This window comes from Lepisosteus oculatus, chromosome 21, assembly GCF_040954835.1.
Source record: "Lepisosteus oculatus isolate fLepOcu1 chromosome 21, fLepOcu1.hap2, whole genome shotgun sequence".
Lineage (NCBI taxonomy): Eukaryota > Metazoa > Chordata > Actinopteri > Semionotiformes > Lepisosteidae > Lepisosteus > Lepisosteus oculatus.
The window spans coordinates 8,642,055-8,661,676 of NC_090716.1; the positions used below are offsets into that span (position 1 = coordinate 8,642,055).

Sequence of the window (19,622 nt, forward strand, 5' to 3'; positions counted from 1 at the left end):
AATTTAGCTGTATTACCAGTCAAGTCTTTTTTCAGAATAGTAGGAAATCATATTTGAAATTCAAAAGAATCTTGAGTTTAGACTATTACATCTATTTATATGATCCCAGCTCATTCCAGATATTATTCCTTATTATGGAAACCTTCAAACACATGCAGCAGACAAGAGTATATTATTGCAACAGAAATAGGAGAAAAATGTAAAGATCTTTCATGTTTTTAATTTCTATTCAAGCAAGGTACAGTATATCACTGCAAAATGGAACTGAAGTGATGCAGGCAACAATATTCTCAACTTTAAAGATCAACTTTAAAACACTTAATATTTTGGTGGGTTTTAATTCTTTTAGATTTTGTGTAAGTGTCCAATTGGATAGTACAGAAACAATGGTGATGTTTATTTTCCTTATTACATTTTTTTAAAGTAATTATTTTCTGGTTCCCTCAAAAAAATGATTTCTTTGATAAAATGTATCCCTTTTTCCCCCCCAGAGTAAACAAATGTAACAGCAGTTTGTTTCTATCGGTCTGTCACCAGCACACAGTAACCACAATTGAAATGTGTATTTATAATATGCAGTAATACATTTGTAAGTAATAAGTTTGGACGGATTAAAGAAAAGCAACACAGAGAAGTGGATGGTCCTGAACTTGTATCTTAGAGTATATTTTACAAAGAGTAATTTAAGATGACATTTTTCCACAATTTAGCAGAACCCTTGAACTAGGCTAAGGATATAAACACAACTGATATGAGAATATTTGGTCTTATAAGTTGGAACAACTGAATAAAAGATGAAGCATATGTATATATTTTATTAACCAGAATCACTTCTGACTAGACTGTAAAGAGTATTTTTACGCAGGATTCTGAAGCCTGTTCCAGCACTTCTGGTTAATTTAAATGTCTATCTCTGAATTATCTTTCTTCGTTTGAAGAGTTTCTGCGTCTTTCACAAAGGGAGCCCCGTCTGCCAAGAAAAAATAACAACCATGATTGACTAAAGTGAGCAATAGGCTGGTCACTAATGAGTTTGTATTTGAACCGCATGCTTATTAAAAAAAAAAAACACCTGTCACTCTTGTAAAATATGTCACTTGATTGCTTGGACAAGCAGATGCTAATTTTAGACGCCACATCACAATGTCATAATCGTGTAATTGCAGCATTATCTTACTGTAGATGTAATTACAATTAAACAATAAGCATTGGTACTGTATATACTCTCTAAAGTTGAATATACAAATTTAAACCTAAATTACAGAATTTTTACTGTGTAATTATTTCCTTCTGCTCTGAATACAATTAAACAATAAGTACTTGTATTTACCCACAAAATGAATCAACTAATTACTTAGTTGTACTACTGTGAAATAGTTACAGGGTTTTGATCAATGTAGTGCATCTCAAATTAATGAATGGCAACATCTCCATCTCAGGCCTAATGTGCTCACCATATACATGCTTCAGATTTCATTATATTAATGACAAGTTTAAAAAGAGCAGCTGCTTTTCTGTAGTTACAGTAACAGCATGATAATTCTGCCAAGTATAACGATAGAAAATATTGACCCATGCTCTTGCTTAGTTCTGTGCAGTCACATACAAATCGGCATCACAGTCAGGATTTCTAATGACATTTTCAGGTGGAGCAGCCTCAGGAGCAGGGTAGACTTTTCCAACATTACGATTTAAACCCACTGTCTTCACAGAGAGTGTTTTCACTGCCATATCTGCAGCTATTGAAGCAATGGAAAATGCTGTCCCATCACAAACTTCTAAGCTGTATGCTGACATTTCATGTATTTTAACACATTAATGAGCCAGTCTCAGTCAAGATGAGGTATAACCCCGGTGTTTGTTTTTATATGCTGGATTCAAATGAATGAGAAACCTTCTGCAACCTGCAAATTGTAAAACATGTTTTACAACAGACACTCTGCTGAATCTGCTGGCTTTTAAGCTTTTCTCCTTTTTTTTACTATTGACTACCCCAGCTAAGGAGTTTCACACGCTTGTTCTTACCTTTTGACAATTTTCCGCTCTGAAAAAATTAAATCTTTACAATTGCAAAAGGTAATGTTCCATTTGCAATGATCAATCAGTTTCACACATATATTGTGAATTGGCTGACATTTATTCTTCCCCGTGCAATCAATAAAAAGATTTTTAGAAGAGCTGGTATTTAAAAGGAGCAATTGTATGATGAGTGATTGTACATTCTTCTCACTTAAAAGTGATGAAGTTGAACAATTAAGACTCATGCATTTCACAGCCCATTATGGCTTGTTATCTTGTCAACAATACCAGTCATTAGTCATCATCGGCTCTCAAGTCATAACAAAAGGAGCAAATTAAATTGATGCATCACCTTCCTGATTGATGCATACCTTAATTAATGTCCGACTCCCGAATTAACATTTTTCTTACCCATGAGGCTGGCATCTGAGTGCCCCGATACATGGGCACGTCTCTCTAGGCCCTTCAGCCTCTATATCCCAGGACAGCAAGTCTAGCAGGCTATTGGCATGGCTGTGGCATCGCTCCCCCTCACCAGGTTTTGGGGTACAAATGGGGAACAACAGGGCTACAGACAAAGTAGTACATGTAAAGCGATAAAGATGCAACCAACAAAGCACAAGTGCTGCAATAATTATAATTATAGTAATGCATTTCTAAAAATGTAAACATTCAAAGTAATGTAAAACAACCGGTCATGGAGCATTTATCATCTTTTTATATCTAGCATATCTGAGGTTAGATATGGGATGCACTCACTGCGATTATGGATGTTACTGTAGAAAACAATTTAAATGATGATTTAATTTGAAGAATAAGATTCGCAGGTGTCCTTACTTTTGTGGAAGGCGCAGCACAGGCCAGTGCTGCAGTCCGTCTGGTACTGACAGATGCTGCCTGCCTCTCCTTTGGCTACGCCGTTTGAGCACTGTCCCAGAATGCAGAGCTGGTCGTTGCAGCATTCTTCGTCTTTGGTGCATTTCTCCATTTCAAAAAGAAAAATGAAGCATAGCCTCAGGATGTGTGCAGCTACTGTAGATTAAATATCTATTGGAAAATACTGTGTACTTGTACAGTTAATAATAAACATTATTTACATAATTACAGGCTTCCACTCCTTGTAAAATATTATTTTGATAAAAGTTATACATTCCAAAATATGAAACAAATAACACTTCAAATATGAATCACAATTACATACATAGCCTGTATCTATTGCCAGAGAGCCATCTGTGCATGGTAAGAGTCATGGTAACCCAGAATCCACCCTGGTATGTAGACTACAATTGTTATTTCGGGCAAAATTATTTCTTCCTGGTTGTCAGTCATAATGTACTTTCTACTGTGCAAATTAACTTGCACATAATTTCCAGTGAAACCCTGCCAAAAATATCCTAACAAAGCTTTTGATGTCTCTGCTCACACATCCTGTTTTTTTTTTCAGTTGCAATTTTACTGGAGAGTTGAGGACATGTTTAAAAACAATTTACAATTGGAAAAAAAATAACCTTACATGTTTTGGATTTAACCTTAGGTGGCAGGACGTTTGAATTCAACACTGATCTGGTTCAGTCCTAACCCTACCCTTATCTTTGTTACTACCCTATAGTAAAGAACGGTTGATTAAGCTTGTGAAGAAAATAACACAAAGGAATAAAGAAACGGACTAGGAATCTTCTCAGAACATTCAAAATTTATAAAAAAAGAATGTAAATGAGAAGATTATAGCTTTCCAATCTCTTGAAAATGGCAAGACACAAGTTTGTCAGAAAAGCAGAAATGATTTGTGGCTAAAAACAAGACATTAAATGTGTACTTTGCAGCCAAATGTGAAGCCATTAACTTCATGGTAAAGAACTATGTCACAATACGTACCGAATCCTGTGTCTTACAGGGTAAGCACTTGGACTGTAGCAGCTCATAGGAGCAGTACTTCCCACTACCACAATCTTCATTAATGATGCACTCCTACAGGAAGAAAGAAAAGCCGTCTACTATTAATCAGTATCCTTTCCTGGAACAACAGATGTGCTCCCAGTAAAATATTAAAGGGCTGGCTGAGCCTTGCAGGTTGCGAGGTTATTACACAGCTTCTCATCACACCCTTCTGCTACCTTTCAGACCCTCACTAAACTCAAATAAAAACAGGGTCTTGATCTGTAGTGTAAGCAAAATCTCTTTTGTTTTCTGGCTTCTACCCATAAAAGCACACTCTTCTAAAACCATAATCTATCCACCTATACAGTGCCATGAAAAAGCACTCACTATTTGTAATTCCTGAATTACAAATTCAAGATTCATTTTTCTCTCCCCCCCCCCAAAGTGAATATTTCTGACCAGAACCCGAATTTGCAAACTGAACTCTTACAAAACGAAAAATTTAAAACATGTTGACTTCACGAGTATTTGCCCCCAACCCACTGAATTAAGAAAAAAAAACAGTTGGAACTGCATGTCCGGCGTACAAAACCACAAAGCTTTTCGGCACATTTTCAGCATCTCTTACATGCTTTGTTGCAAACTGTATGAGGGATTTCATGTGGTTCCCAGAGTCGCTGTTGGCTGTTGCCTCACAGTGGAAATGCTAACCAGTTTCCTTCTTGCCTGGATACTCAATTTGGAGGGACAGCCCGATCTGCAGTGTCTGCATGGTATATCTTCCACTCCTTAATGATCAACGTCACTGTGCTCACAGGGATATGAAGGGTATTTGAGTTTATTTCTACCCATGTCCTGATCAATGCCTTTCTACATCTCTATCCCCAAGATTTTTTTTAAAACGTCTTGGTCTTCACAGGTGAATCTTTGGAATTTGCTCCCTGACAAAGGGGCCTTACAGAGGCAGGAGTATTCTGAAATGATATAAACCACCATTACACAAAGACCAAGGCCGTTCAACTAATAGCGTGACCTATTAAAATCTTTTGGTGCACCTGCCACAGCAAAGAAGGTGAATACATATGCAATCACCACATTTTAGTTTAGGATTTTTCTTTGCAGTATTTGCCAACACTTAATTTTGTTCACCCATAAAAGTGATTAGTTTGAGCATTCAAGCTTTGATGAAAAAATGTTCCTTTTCAAAACGTGTATAATGTACATCATTCGTAATTCACCAAAATGGGACAAGATTGGAAAGGAGTGAATACCTTTCCATATTACAGTATATAGTATACTGTAGGTACCTCAGTCAGGAACTCACAAAGCCAATTTAATTTTAACGAAACCATCTGGAAACTGTCTGTAATTATGACACTGCAGACTATTCTTTTGGGGTTTTCAGTTTAAGTTAAGAAGAGGTTTGACAGTTCCACACCACTCAGGGTTTAAGCCAAGGTTTTCAATGTGAATGACAGCCAACATCCCGATCATTCCTTGAGAGCTTGAAAAAATCAGATTTTAGTCCACAACCTTTAAAGCAAATATTAGACCAGATTTGCATCTTCCAAATAATTCCAACAATCAGTCATACAATTTATGCAATTTTAGCGAAGCCATCTACATAAAGTGCACAGCAATGTAAAAAGTTTAGATAAAACTACTTTAACGTTATTAAATTTGTTTAACCTTGTAAATGATTCTTAAAAAACTAAACAGGGTTATGAATTATATAAAGAAATAACAGAGACTTTAACTTAGGCTTCTGTTTATCAAGAACATGCTAATGGATAAATACTAGACAGCAAGCTAACTTTTTAAAAAGTGCCTAGTTTCTAATTACATGGATAACGGCTAGTACTCCTATATACTGTAACACTATAAATCATACAGTACTAAAGTACAGTATTCCTGCTGTGAACATATTAATACAGTAATATACCAGCAGCCCTAGATCTATGAAAATGGCAAAACTACCATGGACATTAGTCCATTTCTTTCAAACTCCACATATTTATCACCAAAGAACTGGCATCCAGCATTTTGACGTCAGTCTACCCTGGCGTTTTTTAACACTAAGTCTAGACTATTTCGGCTATTTGTGGCTTTTATAAGCTTCAACTGACTCATACCTTGTTGATTCACAAAGCTACTTTTCCTTTAACCCCTTGTTCACATGCATGCCTTCTACCCCGCCCTGAAAGGATGAAAGAAACATTCTTCACCAAAAAAAAAGGCAGAAACAAATGCTCAGCGTCAAAGTGAAATTCCCATTTCTCATCAGTTAAAAATTGAGCTCAAGTTTCATATTAGGAAAGAAATATGAGACCTGAAATGCGTACGATAGGTTTTTGACCATGGAAAAAAGTGGGATTTTCATTTATCCCTATGCATTTGGTGCATATGTACAGTACGCTATGCTTTATTCCTATAATTTTCCAAATGAAACATAATACTCTTTCTTGCTTGGCTAGAAAAATCTGGTTTTAATAAGCAAAGCACTCTACAAAAAAGTACTTGAGAACAAAGTACTTTACTCAAAATTCTCCAGTTAATGCAGTAGTGTACGAATGGGAAATCAGTGGGTCAATACATTAAATGAAAATTACAATGTTGACAATTGACTTAAGGAGTAATTAAAAGCATTCTTTTATTAAGCATTATTTATGCTCTTATTTTTCTATAGTATTTTTTATTTAAGACATCAGACATTTTCTCAAATAAAAGGGAATTTTTAGAGTTTTTGTCCTGCATTTTCCATAATTTTGAAAGTCTGATTATAGCCATGTTTCTGTTATATGATATTAGCTGTTTTGCAACAACAGATAATCAGCTCTTCAATTTCACATATTATATATCTTGTGTTCTACAGATATTTTATTGTAATTCTAGTCATTCTTTTTGGCACTATGTAGACAATAAAAGCAAACATATTTGTAACAAAAGCAAAAGTATAATTAATCTTTCTTCTGGAACAACAAAGATTAATTTACCGTTTCCTTCTATAGCCAATTTGAGTTGTATTAAGTATTAAGGCAACTCAAAAGAAATATGCTTTCTGTGTTGCGAAGTCTGATTTGCAGTGACCTAGATTTTAACAGAAAATTGGATCAAAGAGAAGCAGTCCCTTGTTTTTGCAGTTATGTGGTTTTACTCTTGGCAGACTCCCTTTGAAGAAAGGGTGACTCATGATAGTAATAAGAAAACAGACCATCTGCCAGTGCTGTGACGCCAAGAGTTGCAAACCCAAGTATGGCCTGGCTTGGCCGAGAAGGGGACACAAATGCTAAAATGAAGATTTTCTAGGTACTGTAGAACCGGCAAATGAAAATTTCAGTAATAAACAGGCTATGACCTTCTGTTAATATAAGGATTAAGAGAGTTGAAGAGTCTGCTTTCTTCACTGTCCCACCCCACCTTCAATCACTCCAGAAATTACCGCAGGGGTTTCCAATCGAGGAACACTCTTATAACATTCCTCCTGAGCTCCTGATTGTTGCAACTAATCATAAGAAGGCTGTCCAGCCCATTATATGAATGCAGTTCTGTCTAAGCCGTGTACACAGCAGTGGTCATACTGAGAACAAATCCTTGCCTGAATTTATCTGGGACATGGGAGGAAGTCACAGCACCATATGTGAACCCACACAAACACATGCAAACGCAGACAAGACACCCATCCACAGTCTCAATCAAACCCAGGGCCCCAGAGGTTCAGGCACAAAGTGCTGCGCCATTGTGCCACCCATTTGAACATTTTATCAGGTCAAAAGATGTGTCACATAGGGAAAAAAAAGAAAACCTAATGATTTGGTGCCCTCTAGAATAAGGTTACATGCCATTTGATAGGTAAGGTTTTACAACTGTAATTCTTAACATGTTCTTAAATTGAGATTTTTACTCATGGCACTTTCAAAATTAAAAATCACAAATTACAAATCAGAAAAAGACTTTAAAAAAGGAAGTTTATGCATGCAGTTGATCGCATTCAGGAACCGTCTTTGAAAAGTGTGGGTATAGGAAGGCAGCAATACTAACAATATAATAATTGGTTTGGAAAATGAATTCTAGGCTCTCTCCACAAAATACAAATACAGTATGTTACAGATTTTCTGCACAACAGTTTAACTGTCTAAGCCTAAATTCAATTTTTGCTTTGTCTTTAGCCACAGGTGCTTTCAACACCCCCCAAAAAATAAAGTAATGCAATGCTGCACAGAATTGCATGTAGAAAGAAAAGAATATGCAAAAATATAAAAGTATTTTCAGTATTTGCAGAACATAGTTTGCATTGTGATTAATTTCCTGCTGTGCCCGTGGCCTGTACGGCAATATCTTACTATGCTGTAAGTTTCACTGGACATTAAGTCCACACTAGCTCATTCAGCCACTATTAAATCTAACAACCTGTCTGTGCTTTCTGCTATCAGGTTGTCAAAGTAACTGACAGAGTTTGGCCAATTCGTATGTTTGACACTGGCACAGTCACAGCCACCTATATAAGACGAAAAGTCAATAAAAGTCACCACCTCACCACCTCCAAAGCGGATTTCACAATCCGAGTAAACAGTGACATGGTTACCGGATGAAACATCTAACATATTTTTAACACTTCACTTCCTTATGTGGAAAAGGAAATATTATTTACTCTTTTTGACTAGTTGATTTACCACTTTAGAATGTGGAAAAACCACCCTGCTTCAAACAAATAAAATGGAGAGGATATTAAATGAATAAAAAGGATATTTAAAAAGATAAGGAATGCAATTAAGCTGTAAACATACCAATGTTTGTTTTGCAACACAAAAAAGAGCTGTCTGTATTCTCCGCTGACCTTTCATTGTTCACAAAAACTATGTAATATTAATGCTGCAATTTACAAAATGACATAAAATATATTATTGGGGATGGTTAAAGTGGAAATCCAAGACAGCTTAGCTATAGAACCTGACATGTTAAATGGAATGCCATCGTCAACAAAAAGCAGTGAAGAACAAACTCTGGCAACATAAAATCAAACCACTTCAATGCTCCATTGCTCTGATGACCAGAGGTCATTACTTTAGTTTTTCTAATTCATTGATGATGATATTCTTGGCTTTTGCTTTTTTAATCACAAATTGTTAATTAACTCAGTTTTAGAGTTTTTAGAGTGTGAGGACTCTGTTCTGGAGTCAGAGCTGTCAGCCCCCTGCCCCGAGTCCCACAGTCTCTACAGGTGACAGAGCGCCAGCCGGGGACACCACATCCTTGGCATGCTGTTCCAGGGACTGTGTGACCTCATCCATCTCTGGCGCAGAACTGCGCATTGGATCGTGCTTGACCGAGGACCCGACCCAGACTCAAACCAGCAACGTCTGCACCTCAGTCTATCTGCCGGTTCAGGCATGGAGGAAAGTGGACTTCACTGTCAAGGCTAATATGGATTGTGTGGATAGAAAAGTAAATCCAGCATTTCTAAGATCAAGTAAGGCAATCAAGTAATCAAAAATCAATAAGGTTATAATTAGAGACTAACGCACCACCAGATAAAAGAGATGCCACTCTTAATAATTTGAGGTGCTCATGGGCTTCCACAGTCTGCTCTAGGGAGAGATATTAATATTGTTCTGCTTAAAGTTAGGATTTTTGGCAACATAATGCAGGATGAATTACTGGCTACATTACTGAAGAGCTTTTGTCAGGTTTTGTCAAGTGTTTAACCACAATGCAATAACACAAATCTAATCTGCAATAACTACAAATGCACAAGTGATAATACAGTATCTCTCACCAGATACAGTATCTTTAAATTTAAACAGCATCTGTGATCAAAATCCACATTCAGTTATTCATAAAGATCTGATTTATCCGAAAGCTAACATTGGTGTGGTGATGTTTCAAAAACAGTGGAACCACACAATATATATCTTATATATTTTTCAGAGAACATGACACTTGTTTTTAGACTGAAACATAACATAAAAAAACATTAATCGAATGTAATTAGCATTACCATCTGAGAAATGTTTATACACTAACACAGTGAGGCATAATTCATTTAAATTTTGGTACAGAGGCCTACTGTATATTGTTTTTTTTTACTTTTTAGACTGATAGACACAGGAAAACAGGTCTACCCAACTCCAACAGGTTTAACCACTCTCAGAAAAACAGTCAAATTTATTCTGCAATAGTCCTGCAATTAAATTTGCAAACTGGAAGTTTCCAGAATATTCAAGAAGGCAGATAGTGACTTAAACGCATTAATGGCAAAGAATCTTGTTTATCTGTTCTAGCTAGCTCTTCCTGTCATCATTTAACAAGAACATATGCTACAGACACTCAAAGCACATTCAGCTTTTACAGGGTAAAAATAAGTCTGAAACTCCAATTTTTAAAATGATTATTTGATTTAGTAATGATAATGTAACAACTAATCCAAGATACAAAATGTAGGTTATACTTCAACTATTTTAAAGAATCAGAATTTGAATTACAGTAGAACCTAATTCTGAATTTTTTTTATTATGTGACATTTAAGAACATGAAGTCACTCACACGATCAATTTGATTTTCCTTGCTGCTTGACTTTATCACAGTTTTCGAGAAGAAAGTAGCTCCGGTTTTATTGTCCGTTACCTGTAACAGAAAAGTGTGCTACAGTAGTTATTACGATAAAACCAGGCTTGGGGGTGAAGGTTAGGGAGCTTGGATAATAATAGAATCCTATCATTCACTGTAATCCTCACTTTGCCCAAACAGACTCCTGCAAGTCTCAAATACATGAGAACTAAAGGAGTAAGGAGTAAGCATGAGCGCTTCTAAAAGCTAAAAAAAATAAAATAACTGCTAGCACTGTGCTCCAACAGAGGATACATTTACGTGAGAAGCAACTCTGTGGTGACACAGAAAACATTTCTACGAATTCTTACAGTCTTCTCTTTGGCTTTGTTAAATTTGCAATGCATTCAATCAAGTGCAATAATGAGAGATTCAAACTAAATTGCATCACAATATAAAGAAAACACTAATTCAGAATGTTTTTTTTTTGATGGCCAATCACAGATGCAAGGATTCGCAAAGATTAATCTAATAAAGGCAAACAGCACTCAGCAGTACCTTATCAATCTTCTGAAACGTGTGCACAGATGTATTTCCAACTTTCTTCTCTGTTTTGCTTTCATCATGGTAATTTAGAGGCAGGTCATCCATGTTAATTAATGATTTAGCAGTCTCATTATCCATCTACAAAAACAGAGCCATCATTAGTCTTTGGTGGTATTGTTGTTAGATAAATCAATGACATACTTCCTCTGCCATGTCTCAGGGTATTGTTATGTACTAAACCACATTTAAAAAAAATTAGGATAAATATTACTAAAACCATTCTGATTTAACAAAGAAAATATTCCAAATGGTTGAAGAGCGTCTCGCCTGCTTAGAAGAAAAGTTTGTTGTTACCTAATGCAAGTCATACGTCTTCATACATTTCAGACCAGTTCTGCAGTAATTTTTGCTCCTGAGTGCCTTTTACTTATTTCGATGTGTGAAATTAAATTTTATTAAGAAGTCGTGCATATACATCTTAGTACTGTAGTCGTTTAAAATGTATTTTTGGCACTCAAGTCATGACAATAATAGCTGAAATTAACCTTGAGAAAAAAAAGTGAATATAACGAGCTTGTTGTCACAAGGGGCAATGTGGTATTCAAACACCGCACTAGAATTGTTTTCGACCGCACCTGGTACACCGCCTCTTCCAGTTTGTGCTGCGTGTCCTCCATCAGTTCTTCCACCTCTCTGAACATGTCGTTCAGACTGGCATGTCCCTGCGCCAGACCCGCCTGCAGGGCCGGCGTGATGTCCGACTTGAAGGTGGTGGACAACGCACTGCCATTGATAAGAGCTACGCAGAGAATGAACGCCGCAAACTGCATCATTCTGCTTCTTGAACCAGACGTGTCAGCGAGGCAAGCTCCTCCGATTCTCATGAATGTTGCGGTTCGCCCCCCCGCCAAACAATTGCTCTGCCTGATGAAACCCGGAAACAAAATATCCCTTTAACTCTTCTAACGTCCACTGTACCGTTAAGACAATACACTTAATCAATATAGCCCTATAGTTATTTCAAATCCTATTTAGTTATCTTTTCTAAGTTCTTGCATATAAAATCAATGGAATATACACCCATAGATAACTGCATTAAAAAGGAAATTTACAGAAAAAGCACATGTCCCTTTTCTCACTTAATTTTCAATTTATCACATTTATCTAGAGATTAACTATCTAGAGTAGTAATAATATGCCATACCTGTCCGGGAGTAGATTCTGCACAAGGTGAACTGGTTTACCTGAGTTTTCCCTGTAGATTACCTGGTGTGTATCCACAACGGTCTTCGCTTACCACATCTAACTTATTCTACAACGAAAGCCCGTCGTTACTGGAACCAGATACTGCGATTCCCCGAGTTGACTGGCTGGTACACTGTGGTGGGCAGGCGGTCCTGCGCGTTGAGGTAATGTGGGATCGCTACGTAATTTTAATTGGTTATCAGCTCTGCTATTCTGCAGTTTTCTGTTCTGCTGAGATGTACAGTACATTTTAAACACAGATGTTCGCTTTCTGTGAACATAGATGTGTGAAAACTGAAACATTTGTAATCCAGACTTTAAAATGTTGTTTGATTCAGGTAATTAACTTGATCATGCACGAGTTAAATTATGGATGTGTACTAATGCACTTCAGAAATAAACACAGCTTTGTAAAGTTATGCTATACAAAGAATTTATATTACAAAAAGTAAATAGTTGTGAACCCAGAGCCCCTCACCATTACTCCTGACTCAGTGTGTTATTCATGTGACTCATGAGGATTATTATTGAAAACGTACAGTATCTTAACATTTTGTAATTAAACAATGATGTGAAAACGCCGAATGAAAATATGTAATATTTTTTTCGGTTTTATATTTTCAGAGTGCATTACTAAGTAACTTATTCCTTCCTGTATTGAAGGAGTTTTCAATTTGATGTTTGTTAGAAAATATTCTAATTTGTATTTATGATCCTAACAGTATCCAAATATGTGTTTGAAAAACAATGTTTGAAAACATAGTTATATTATTTATATAAAATAAAGCATGTGCTAACAAACATAAAAACAGTTAAAGGGAGCAGATTTCTAGGTGGTTTTGGCCCTTAAATGGTCATTTGATATGAGGATTATTAGATTGGGATTTTTGCTGCCACATTCTGATTATGACAGACCTAGTTGAGTACAATATTGGATATCTCTAGTGTCACTGGAATATATAATCATTATTACTTTAAATCTTAATTATATATATATATTAAATTATGTGCTATAACAAATGATGCCTAGTCCAATATTTCAAATAAATTGGTTAAAGTTGTTAATTATGATACAATGTGTAATGTTTTTCACATATTTTCATTTTCTACATCCGGTGAGGGTTTTTACAAGATGCAGCAGTGGCCTGGTGTAACATTCAAAAGAGCTACTTTACTCTGGGTTATCTTATTAAGTTATACAAGTATTTAAATGCTTGAAGGAAGTTATTACAGTAATTAATTTCGACTGCTTAAGAAAAACGACTGAAGGAGGTCCCAGACAGAGTGGAGGCCCACTGTGGATCTGGGCTGGAGCTGTGTATTACTGTTAAAAGTGCTGCCATATAGTAATTCAAAATACGCAAGACAGCATCTGTGGAAAAAGCTGTGCCCCAGCTGATGAGCGATTAGTAAGGCACAGTGTGTGATGACCCTTTAGCACTGACAATGCTAATCTCTGTTAATGACTGCAGACCATGTGAATATGTTGTAACAAGACATTAACATTACAGATTACTAGCAGTATGTAATGACAATGTGGCCAAACTGATTTAAAACACTTATTGACTACAGAGTCAACCGCATGTACAGGTTTGATAGTTTTATGTGGAGCTACAGTGCCCTGCCATCTTTCCCTTTATGGGATGAGACACAGCTTGAGTTGGCTATTAGCTCAATAAAACTGTAACCTCAGAAGGAGGTACAAGAGTGGGTCCTTCTGTTTTCATCTGTAAAGACTAACTGTTACATGAATCTTAAAATATAAAAAAAATCTTTAAATATATTTTGCCATATTTAATATTTATTTTTCTATTGAGAGGGCAGTTTGTCCACAATGAAAAATCAAGACCTTTGTCTTAAATATTTTTTTCCATTTGTTTTTTATGGCTTTCTGATATTTATTTTTTACTTTTAAAGTACAAACAATACATAAAAAAATCACATGCTTTCTCTTTATACCATGAGTCTTTATCAAACAGTTCTAAATAAGATGGTGATATGTATACAAAATAATAATGAAATAATAGTGTGTTTTCTTGTTGGATTATTAAAGTACATGAAGTTTGGGAAAATATTTTCTTACTACATTTCCCCTGTTGATGGTGCTAGAGAACCGTGATTATTTAATATTCCTCTACAACTCCTAAAATAAATGTATGTTCTGTTTATTATTTTTAAAAAGGGCAATAGGAGCATTTTGATATTTTCTATGTGACTAAGCGATTGAACAGACATGGAATGTGATTTTTTTAGAGACAAAAAATACAATTAATAATGGATGTGCATATCATATAAAATAGACAATACAAATTGTGTGAGCATCATAATAGGCATCAGAATCCATTTCCTGGCGTAAAAAATGACATCAGTTATTTTACATATTTAGATATAACTTACCAAGTAGAACATGGGACCTATGAGGAGTGCAAATGAAATGATTTCCATCTTTTCACTGTACAAATTTTTAAGGATGGTTGCCGTGTTATGTGTATTCATGTTTTAACTAATTCTGACCTTAGAACTATGTGGAGACCTGCAGTTTAAAAATGTGGCATTGTAAATGAAGTTGTGTTTCATTTTTGTTGCTTTCATGATACCACATCTTTTAAATTATGCTGGATAACAAAACATTAAACTGTCTTAAGCTACAAACTAGGGCACCCCTCTGTTACTTAAACCAGATGAAACCCTGAATGCTCACCGTACAAACATGAACTGTTTTCTTTGTTTCAGCCTGATTTGAAATATAATAAACTGCAGATGTGCTTTCGTGCTCTCAAGATAACATAAAATAGTAACCTAAGTATAAAAAAGGACGGCAATTTTCAAAACCCACACAAGAGTATCATGTATAGACTTTGGTTGCCCTCTCAGCCGTCTCCACTTCTCAAAAATAGCAGCAATTTTGCACAGCTACACAAATACTGAATACTTTCAGTCATGCAGTTTAAAAAACAAAAATGGGGTGGGAGCCTTTCATCCAAACCTCAGAAATAACAAACCATCCCAAAGCCTTCCTTGTAACCCTTTGCAATATTATCTTTAAAGATTTGCTTTAATCTAGCAGCGCATGGTTATTACATAAACTTTACATAAAACATATTACATATTTCATAAAAACAGTGTTTGAAATGCACAGAAGTCAATCTTGTGCAGATTTTGCGAGACAACTTCAAAACTCATTAGTGGAAAAGATTAGTTTTGGCCCCACCTGCTGAGAGAAAATAGAAACTTTCCCCTTGCTGTGTGTGTCTTTTGAAGTTGAATGTAGTTTATTAAGTGGAATGGCGAACATCTTGCCATGATCTTTTTGTGACAGTCCAGAGGTTCTTTGTTTTACACAGCAAAGGGCAGCTTTAGACATGCAGAGGACTCAATATTTTATATTCTGTTTAAACACCACTAGGCCTATTGAAGTTTATTATTCAAAAGTGGATCAAATAAGAAACACTATTCACTAGTTTCCAAACCTCTATTACAGTATATCTGCCCAGCTAGAACAAATATGTAATATGTATTATATAATACAGTACATCTAGTAAATCTATGTTTATTCCACAACTCCAGGATATTTGGACAATAAATGGGGGGATATTTATTCTTACACCCTGTATATATATAGGAAGCTGTGTCATATGAGCAGAAATGTGTTTGCACACCCACATATATGATGTATTCTGTACATATACAGTAATTGTTTCCTTAAATGATCTAAACTAAACATTATCTAAAAGGTGAGCCACAGCAATGAGTTTACTGAGTTCATTTATCATGAATTTATCAAAACATTGTAATATCAAGGATTTGAATATGGACACTCTGGTACAGGGTACAGAGGTTTATTATTCAGAGATGCCAAACTCTAGTATTTGCAGTAATTAGCCTGGATGTGGTTTTTCACTCAGACAGGATGTGCACCACCATTAGGTTTATTTACATTAGTTTTGAATAAACTGCAGATCCCAATAGTGGCCACAAGTGCGCACCATAATCATGAGTATGGGAAGCAGAATCATTTGTTGTACTGTATTTTCAGTAAATCGTTGAAGCCTCCCTGAACTCAATCTGTATAACTGTTCTTAATTAGCTTGTAAGTAGCACTCTTCATCATGATTATATTAATAATGACCATCCTCGTCCCTTCATATCAGTCAACTCTGTGACAGGTTAAATTTCTTATCTTCTTTTAGTTCTACATTTAGAAATAAAAAGATATCTTTTTGTTTCATACATGATACAGTGCTATGAAGCTGAGACCCGACTGACCAATCAATGCTGTTTGACAACCTTGGTGTCTAAAAGTATCATGAAAATATTAAAGTATCATGTTGGGTGTTAAGAGCTGGACAACCAGTTTGGAGTCCCTGCTTCCAATTAAACTACAGGGACTTATCCTGGAGAAGGAGTTTGGCATGTGGAAGGGGCATGTAGTGTACCCTCCAGTACTATTTTTAGGGTGTGGCCTTTTTCCACTTCAGACAAGGAATACCAAGTGCAGCAGAAGAGTTAATACATCGATCCTGTGTGTTGTTTTCTTTTTATGTCAGCTAAGACTATAAACTGCTTTTTATTCCATAATAACTCAATATGGAGCTCCTGTCTTACAGAGTCAGCTGTCCGGAAGCAGCAGTATTAAAACCTGAGCTGTGACAGTCTGTGAGAAAAAAGTAGGGCTGTGCTCCATAAGTCATCTCTCTCAGTTTTTGTCTGGCAGATAAGGTCACTAGAGGCCTAGATACGAAGTTAACAGGCTCACTTTCTTAAGAGCACTGCTGTGCTCTGTCAGGGCTTATTCTTGTCAATCTTGAGAAAGAACTCAGTAAAATCATAATAGTGATATTTTCTGTTTCTCATACAGATTGATTTTTTTGTACATTTGGGAGTTGCGAAACAAAATACCTTTCTACAAAGCATATTATAGAAAATACTCATTTTTAGATTGCAGAGCTTTTTTTAACTCTGCTTTGGTACAAGAAGCATTTTCAAGCATTTTCACTGTCCCAATCCCTAACATTACAAAAGTCATTATTAATTAAAACATTTATACCTGATGTGGCTGTTCTGGATTCGATTTTGGGTTAGTTCTGGATTGGCGTTCCTTTCATTGTCAGTTCCCCAGACATATCATTGCCAAATTGACATGGAGTGCCATCATCCATCCATCTGTTTTCTAACCATTTTATCCAATACTGGGCTGCAAGGGAGCCAGAAACGATCCCACCAGGCAACAGTCACAAGGCAGGATTCACCCTGGACAGGCTGCTAGTCCATCGCAGGGCACACAGACACAGACATGCACGCGCTTGTATCAGGACCAGTTTTCCCAATTAACCTACCAGTACAGTATATTTTTGGACTGTGGGAGGAAACCTTTGTGAACACATGGAGAACATACAGACTCCATGCAGATAGCACCCCAGGCCTGGAATATAACCCAGGGCTCCAGCAGCAATGTTGACTACTACAGTACACCACCATGCACTATCTTTCATGGTTTCAGTTTCTAATAGGCAATACCTGAAGTACTGTGTGGAGTCGAGTAAAGTTCATGTTTGGCCTTTCATTTTTTCTTTTTATAAAAATACTTCAAATCCTTGCTAAATTTGGCTTTGCCTTGCGATTGTTTGATTTAAAAAAATACATATTTAATTATCATCTACTGTACTTGCTCACTCTTTTTTCTGTTGGTATATTAAACCCCTTAGACGGTCAGAGTCTATCAAAAGAAATATCCTCAGGGCGAGGTGTTGTTTAATTGTTATCGAGTAACACAGGCACCAACTTTGAGTTACACAATCATGCTTAAAATGACAAATTCAATTTCACTGTAGCACAGTGCAGCTGTAAATAATTTAGCAGACCTGCTTAGCGTTTGTTTTCCATTTGTTTAACAAATTTTAGGTCTTATGTGCGTGTGCGTCTACACTATTTGAATACGGACAATATGAGTGTATTCATTAGAACAAGAAAATGCTGTTTTCATGAGTTCGCAGCCTTTGTCGGTTTTGAAGGCGTTTTAGCCTTGGCTGGCAGTATTCTGAAGGAACGGACTTCGGAATACTACTATGATGAATTTTAAGAATAGTCTGTAGGTTTTCCATTTATTTTACAGTATTTCGAGAGAAAGATTAAAAAGATTAAGGTAATGCATCTAGAGTGGGAACACAGAAACAGAACATTTGTAAAATACAAGGTTGATAACCTACGCATCATTTCGAAACAGTAGGAGTTTCAGTACTGTTACTGAAATTTAAAATAAATATTAATTAGGCTTGTAAAGTTCCTGACAGCTGAGGGAAGGATTCGCCCACACAGCCGGTGTCATTTCAGTGTCGGCGAACTTCCCATTGGACGTCATTTCAAGAGAGCACCGCCTATAAAAAAAAAAAGGAACAAGCCGTACTGCAGCAAGAGTTCACAGGCATTAATGCGAGAACATACCAGCAGTTGATCTTAGTCAGAGGGTAGGACAGGACAGGCTGACACCACCTTTGGAGAGACAGCTGAAATTTGTCACAGAATTTCGGACAATGTGAAATTTTGAAACTTCTTGACTGAATAAATGACCTGTACCAGTCTGGATTACGGCACATGGCATTTTAAGTTTCAGCAAACACTGGAGAATAATGTAAGTTAATGACTGACAAACCGGTTTTGTATTTGCGTTGTAATCACGCATGACATTATTGAGTTTTTGGACTTTTGACAGACAAACATATTTGAAACGAATTACATATATTCAAAAACGTGACGAGTCTAGCTTCTGTTCTACATAGCCTTTGGTCATAAAAAATTAAGGTGTGATTTTTCTAGAGCTATCGTATTACAGCTGAAGTACCTGTATATTGTTACATCTGCTTTACCTAGGCAGAAGACCATGTTCAATAATGAACTGGCTGTCCCAGGTAAGTGGGACTGGAAAGTCGTTTTTAATGTGTATTTAATAAATATTGTTTTCATCTGGTACCTGTTTTAGACATGTTTAGATAAGTTAATGGCATATGAATGAAGCTTATTGTCTTTAAAAACAATGAATATCTATTTAAAACCATAATTGTACGTATTGGAAATCGTATTGATACACATATAGCGCAGTTTCTGCAGCTGGACTACCCTGAGAAGCTGTCTTCTGAAGAGAGTATAAACATTTTACCATTACAAAAAGACCTTCGAAGCTAACAGTTGACTTTATGAGCCCTAGAGTCAATGGTATTTGTAATTAAGTTATGAACAATTATACCTAATAATACATTCATTCTGAATGCTCCGGGCTGCATCATTCAAACTTTAATTTCTGATGGACTTCGTTTAGGTGTATTGGTATTAGACCTCACGCTAGAGGGTTGTCCATTAAAAGACCGTGTTCTATAGTACGTTTTATTTGTAGAGCT

At 36.1% G+C, this 19,622-nt stretch overlaps 2 protein-coding genes across 15 annotated transcripts in view; one reads left to right on the forward strand and one right to left on the reverse strand.

Moving 5' to 3' along the window:
• Positions 1-200: 200 nt before the first annotated feature.
• On the reverse strand, positions 201-12,359 carry dkk3b (dickkopf WNT signaling pathway inhibitor 3b). 2 transcript variants are annotated; one of them, XM_015338265.2, is made up of 8 exons: positions 12,231-12,359; positions 11,622-11,910; positions 10,999-11,124; positions 10,438-10,518; positions 3,895-3,987; positions 2,857-3,001; positions 2,431-2,587; positions 201-970 (listed from the first exon to the last, which is right to left on the reverse strand). In XM_015338265.2, exons 2-8 carry the CDS (start codon positions 11,868-11,870, stop codon positions 919-921), a joined length of 903 nt encoding a protein of 300 aa, XP_015193751.1. In that variant the 5' UTR covers positions 11,871-11,910; positions 12,231-12,359; the 3' UTR covers positions 201-918. The 2 variants fall into 2 exon arrangements, with proteins under 2 accessions (XP_015193751.1, XP_006642678.2); XM_006642615.3 differs by having other exon boundaries at positions 12,191-12,359.
• Positions 12,360-18,655: 6,296 nt separating this feature from the next.
• The window catches only part of LOC102698794 (F-actin-monooxygenase mical2b-like), a 79,972-nt gene continuing 79,005 nt past the window's right edge, over positions 18,656-19,622 (forward strand). For 11 of the 13 annotated variants that reach the window (XM_015338190.2, XM_015338179.2, XM_069181639.1 and 8 more), the window contains exon 1: positions 18,656-18,859. The gene's annotated coding sequence lies outside the window, so the exon portion shown is untranslated. Of the gene's footprint in view, positions 18,860-19,098; positions 19,137-19,622 lie in introns of all 13 variants that reach the window. The other 2 variants (XM_015338181.2, XM_015338182.2) reach the window with 1 other exon arrangement.

Excerpts from the sequence above, each read along its gene's own strand:
- dkk3b (XM_015338265.2), bottom strand. The coding sequence starts at position 11,870 with ATGAGAATCGGAGGAGCTTGCCTCGCTGACACGTCTGGTTCAAGAAGC. Across the intron at positions 11,125-11,621 it reads TGGAAGAGGCGGTGTACCAG|ATGGATAATGAGACTGCTAA; the intron begins GTGCGGTCGAAA and ends CTGTTTTTGTAG. Across the intron at positions 2,588-2,856 it reads GTGCTGCGCCTTCCACAAAA|CCCTGTTGTTCCCCATTTGT; the intron begins GTAAGGACACCT and ends CTTTGTCTGTAG.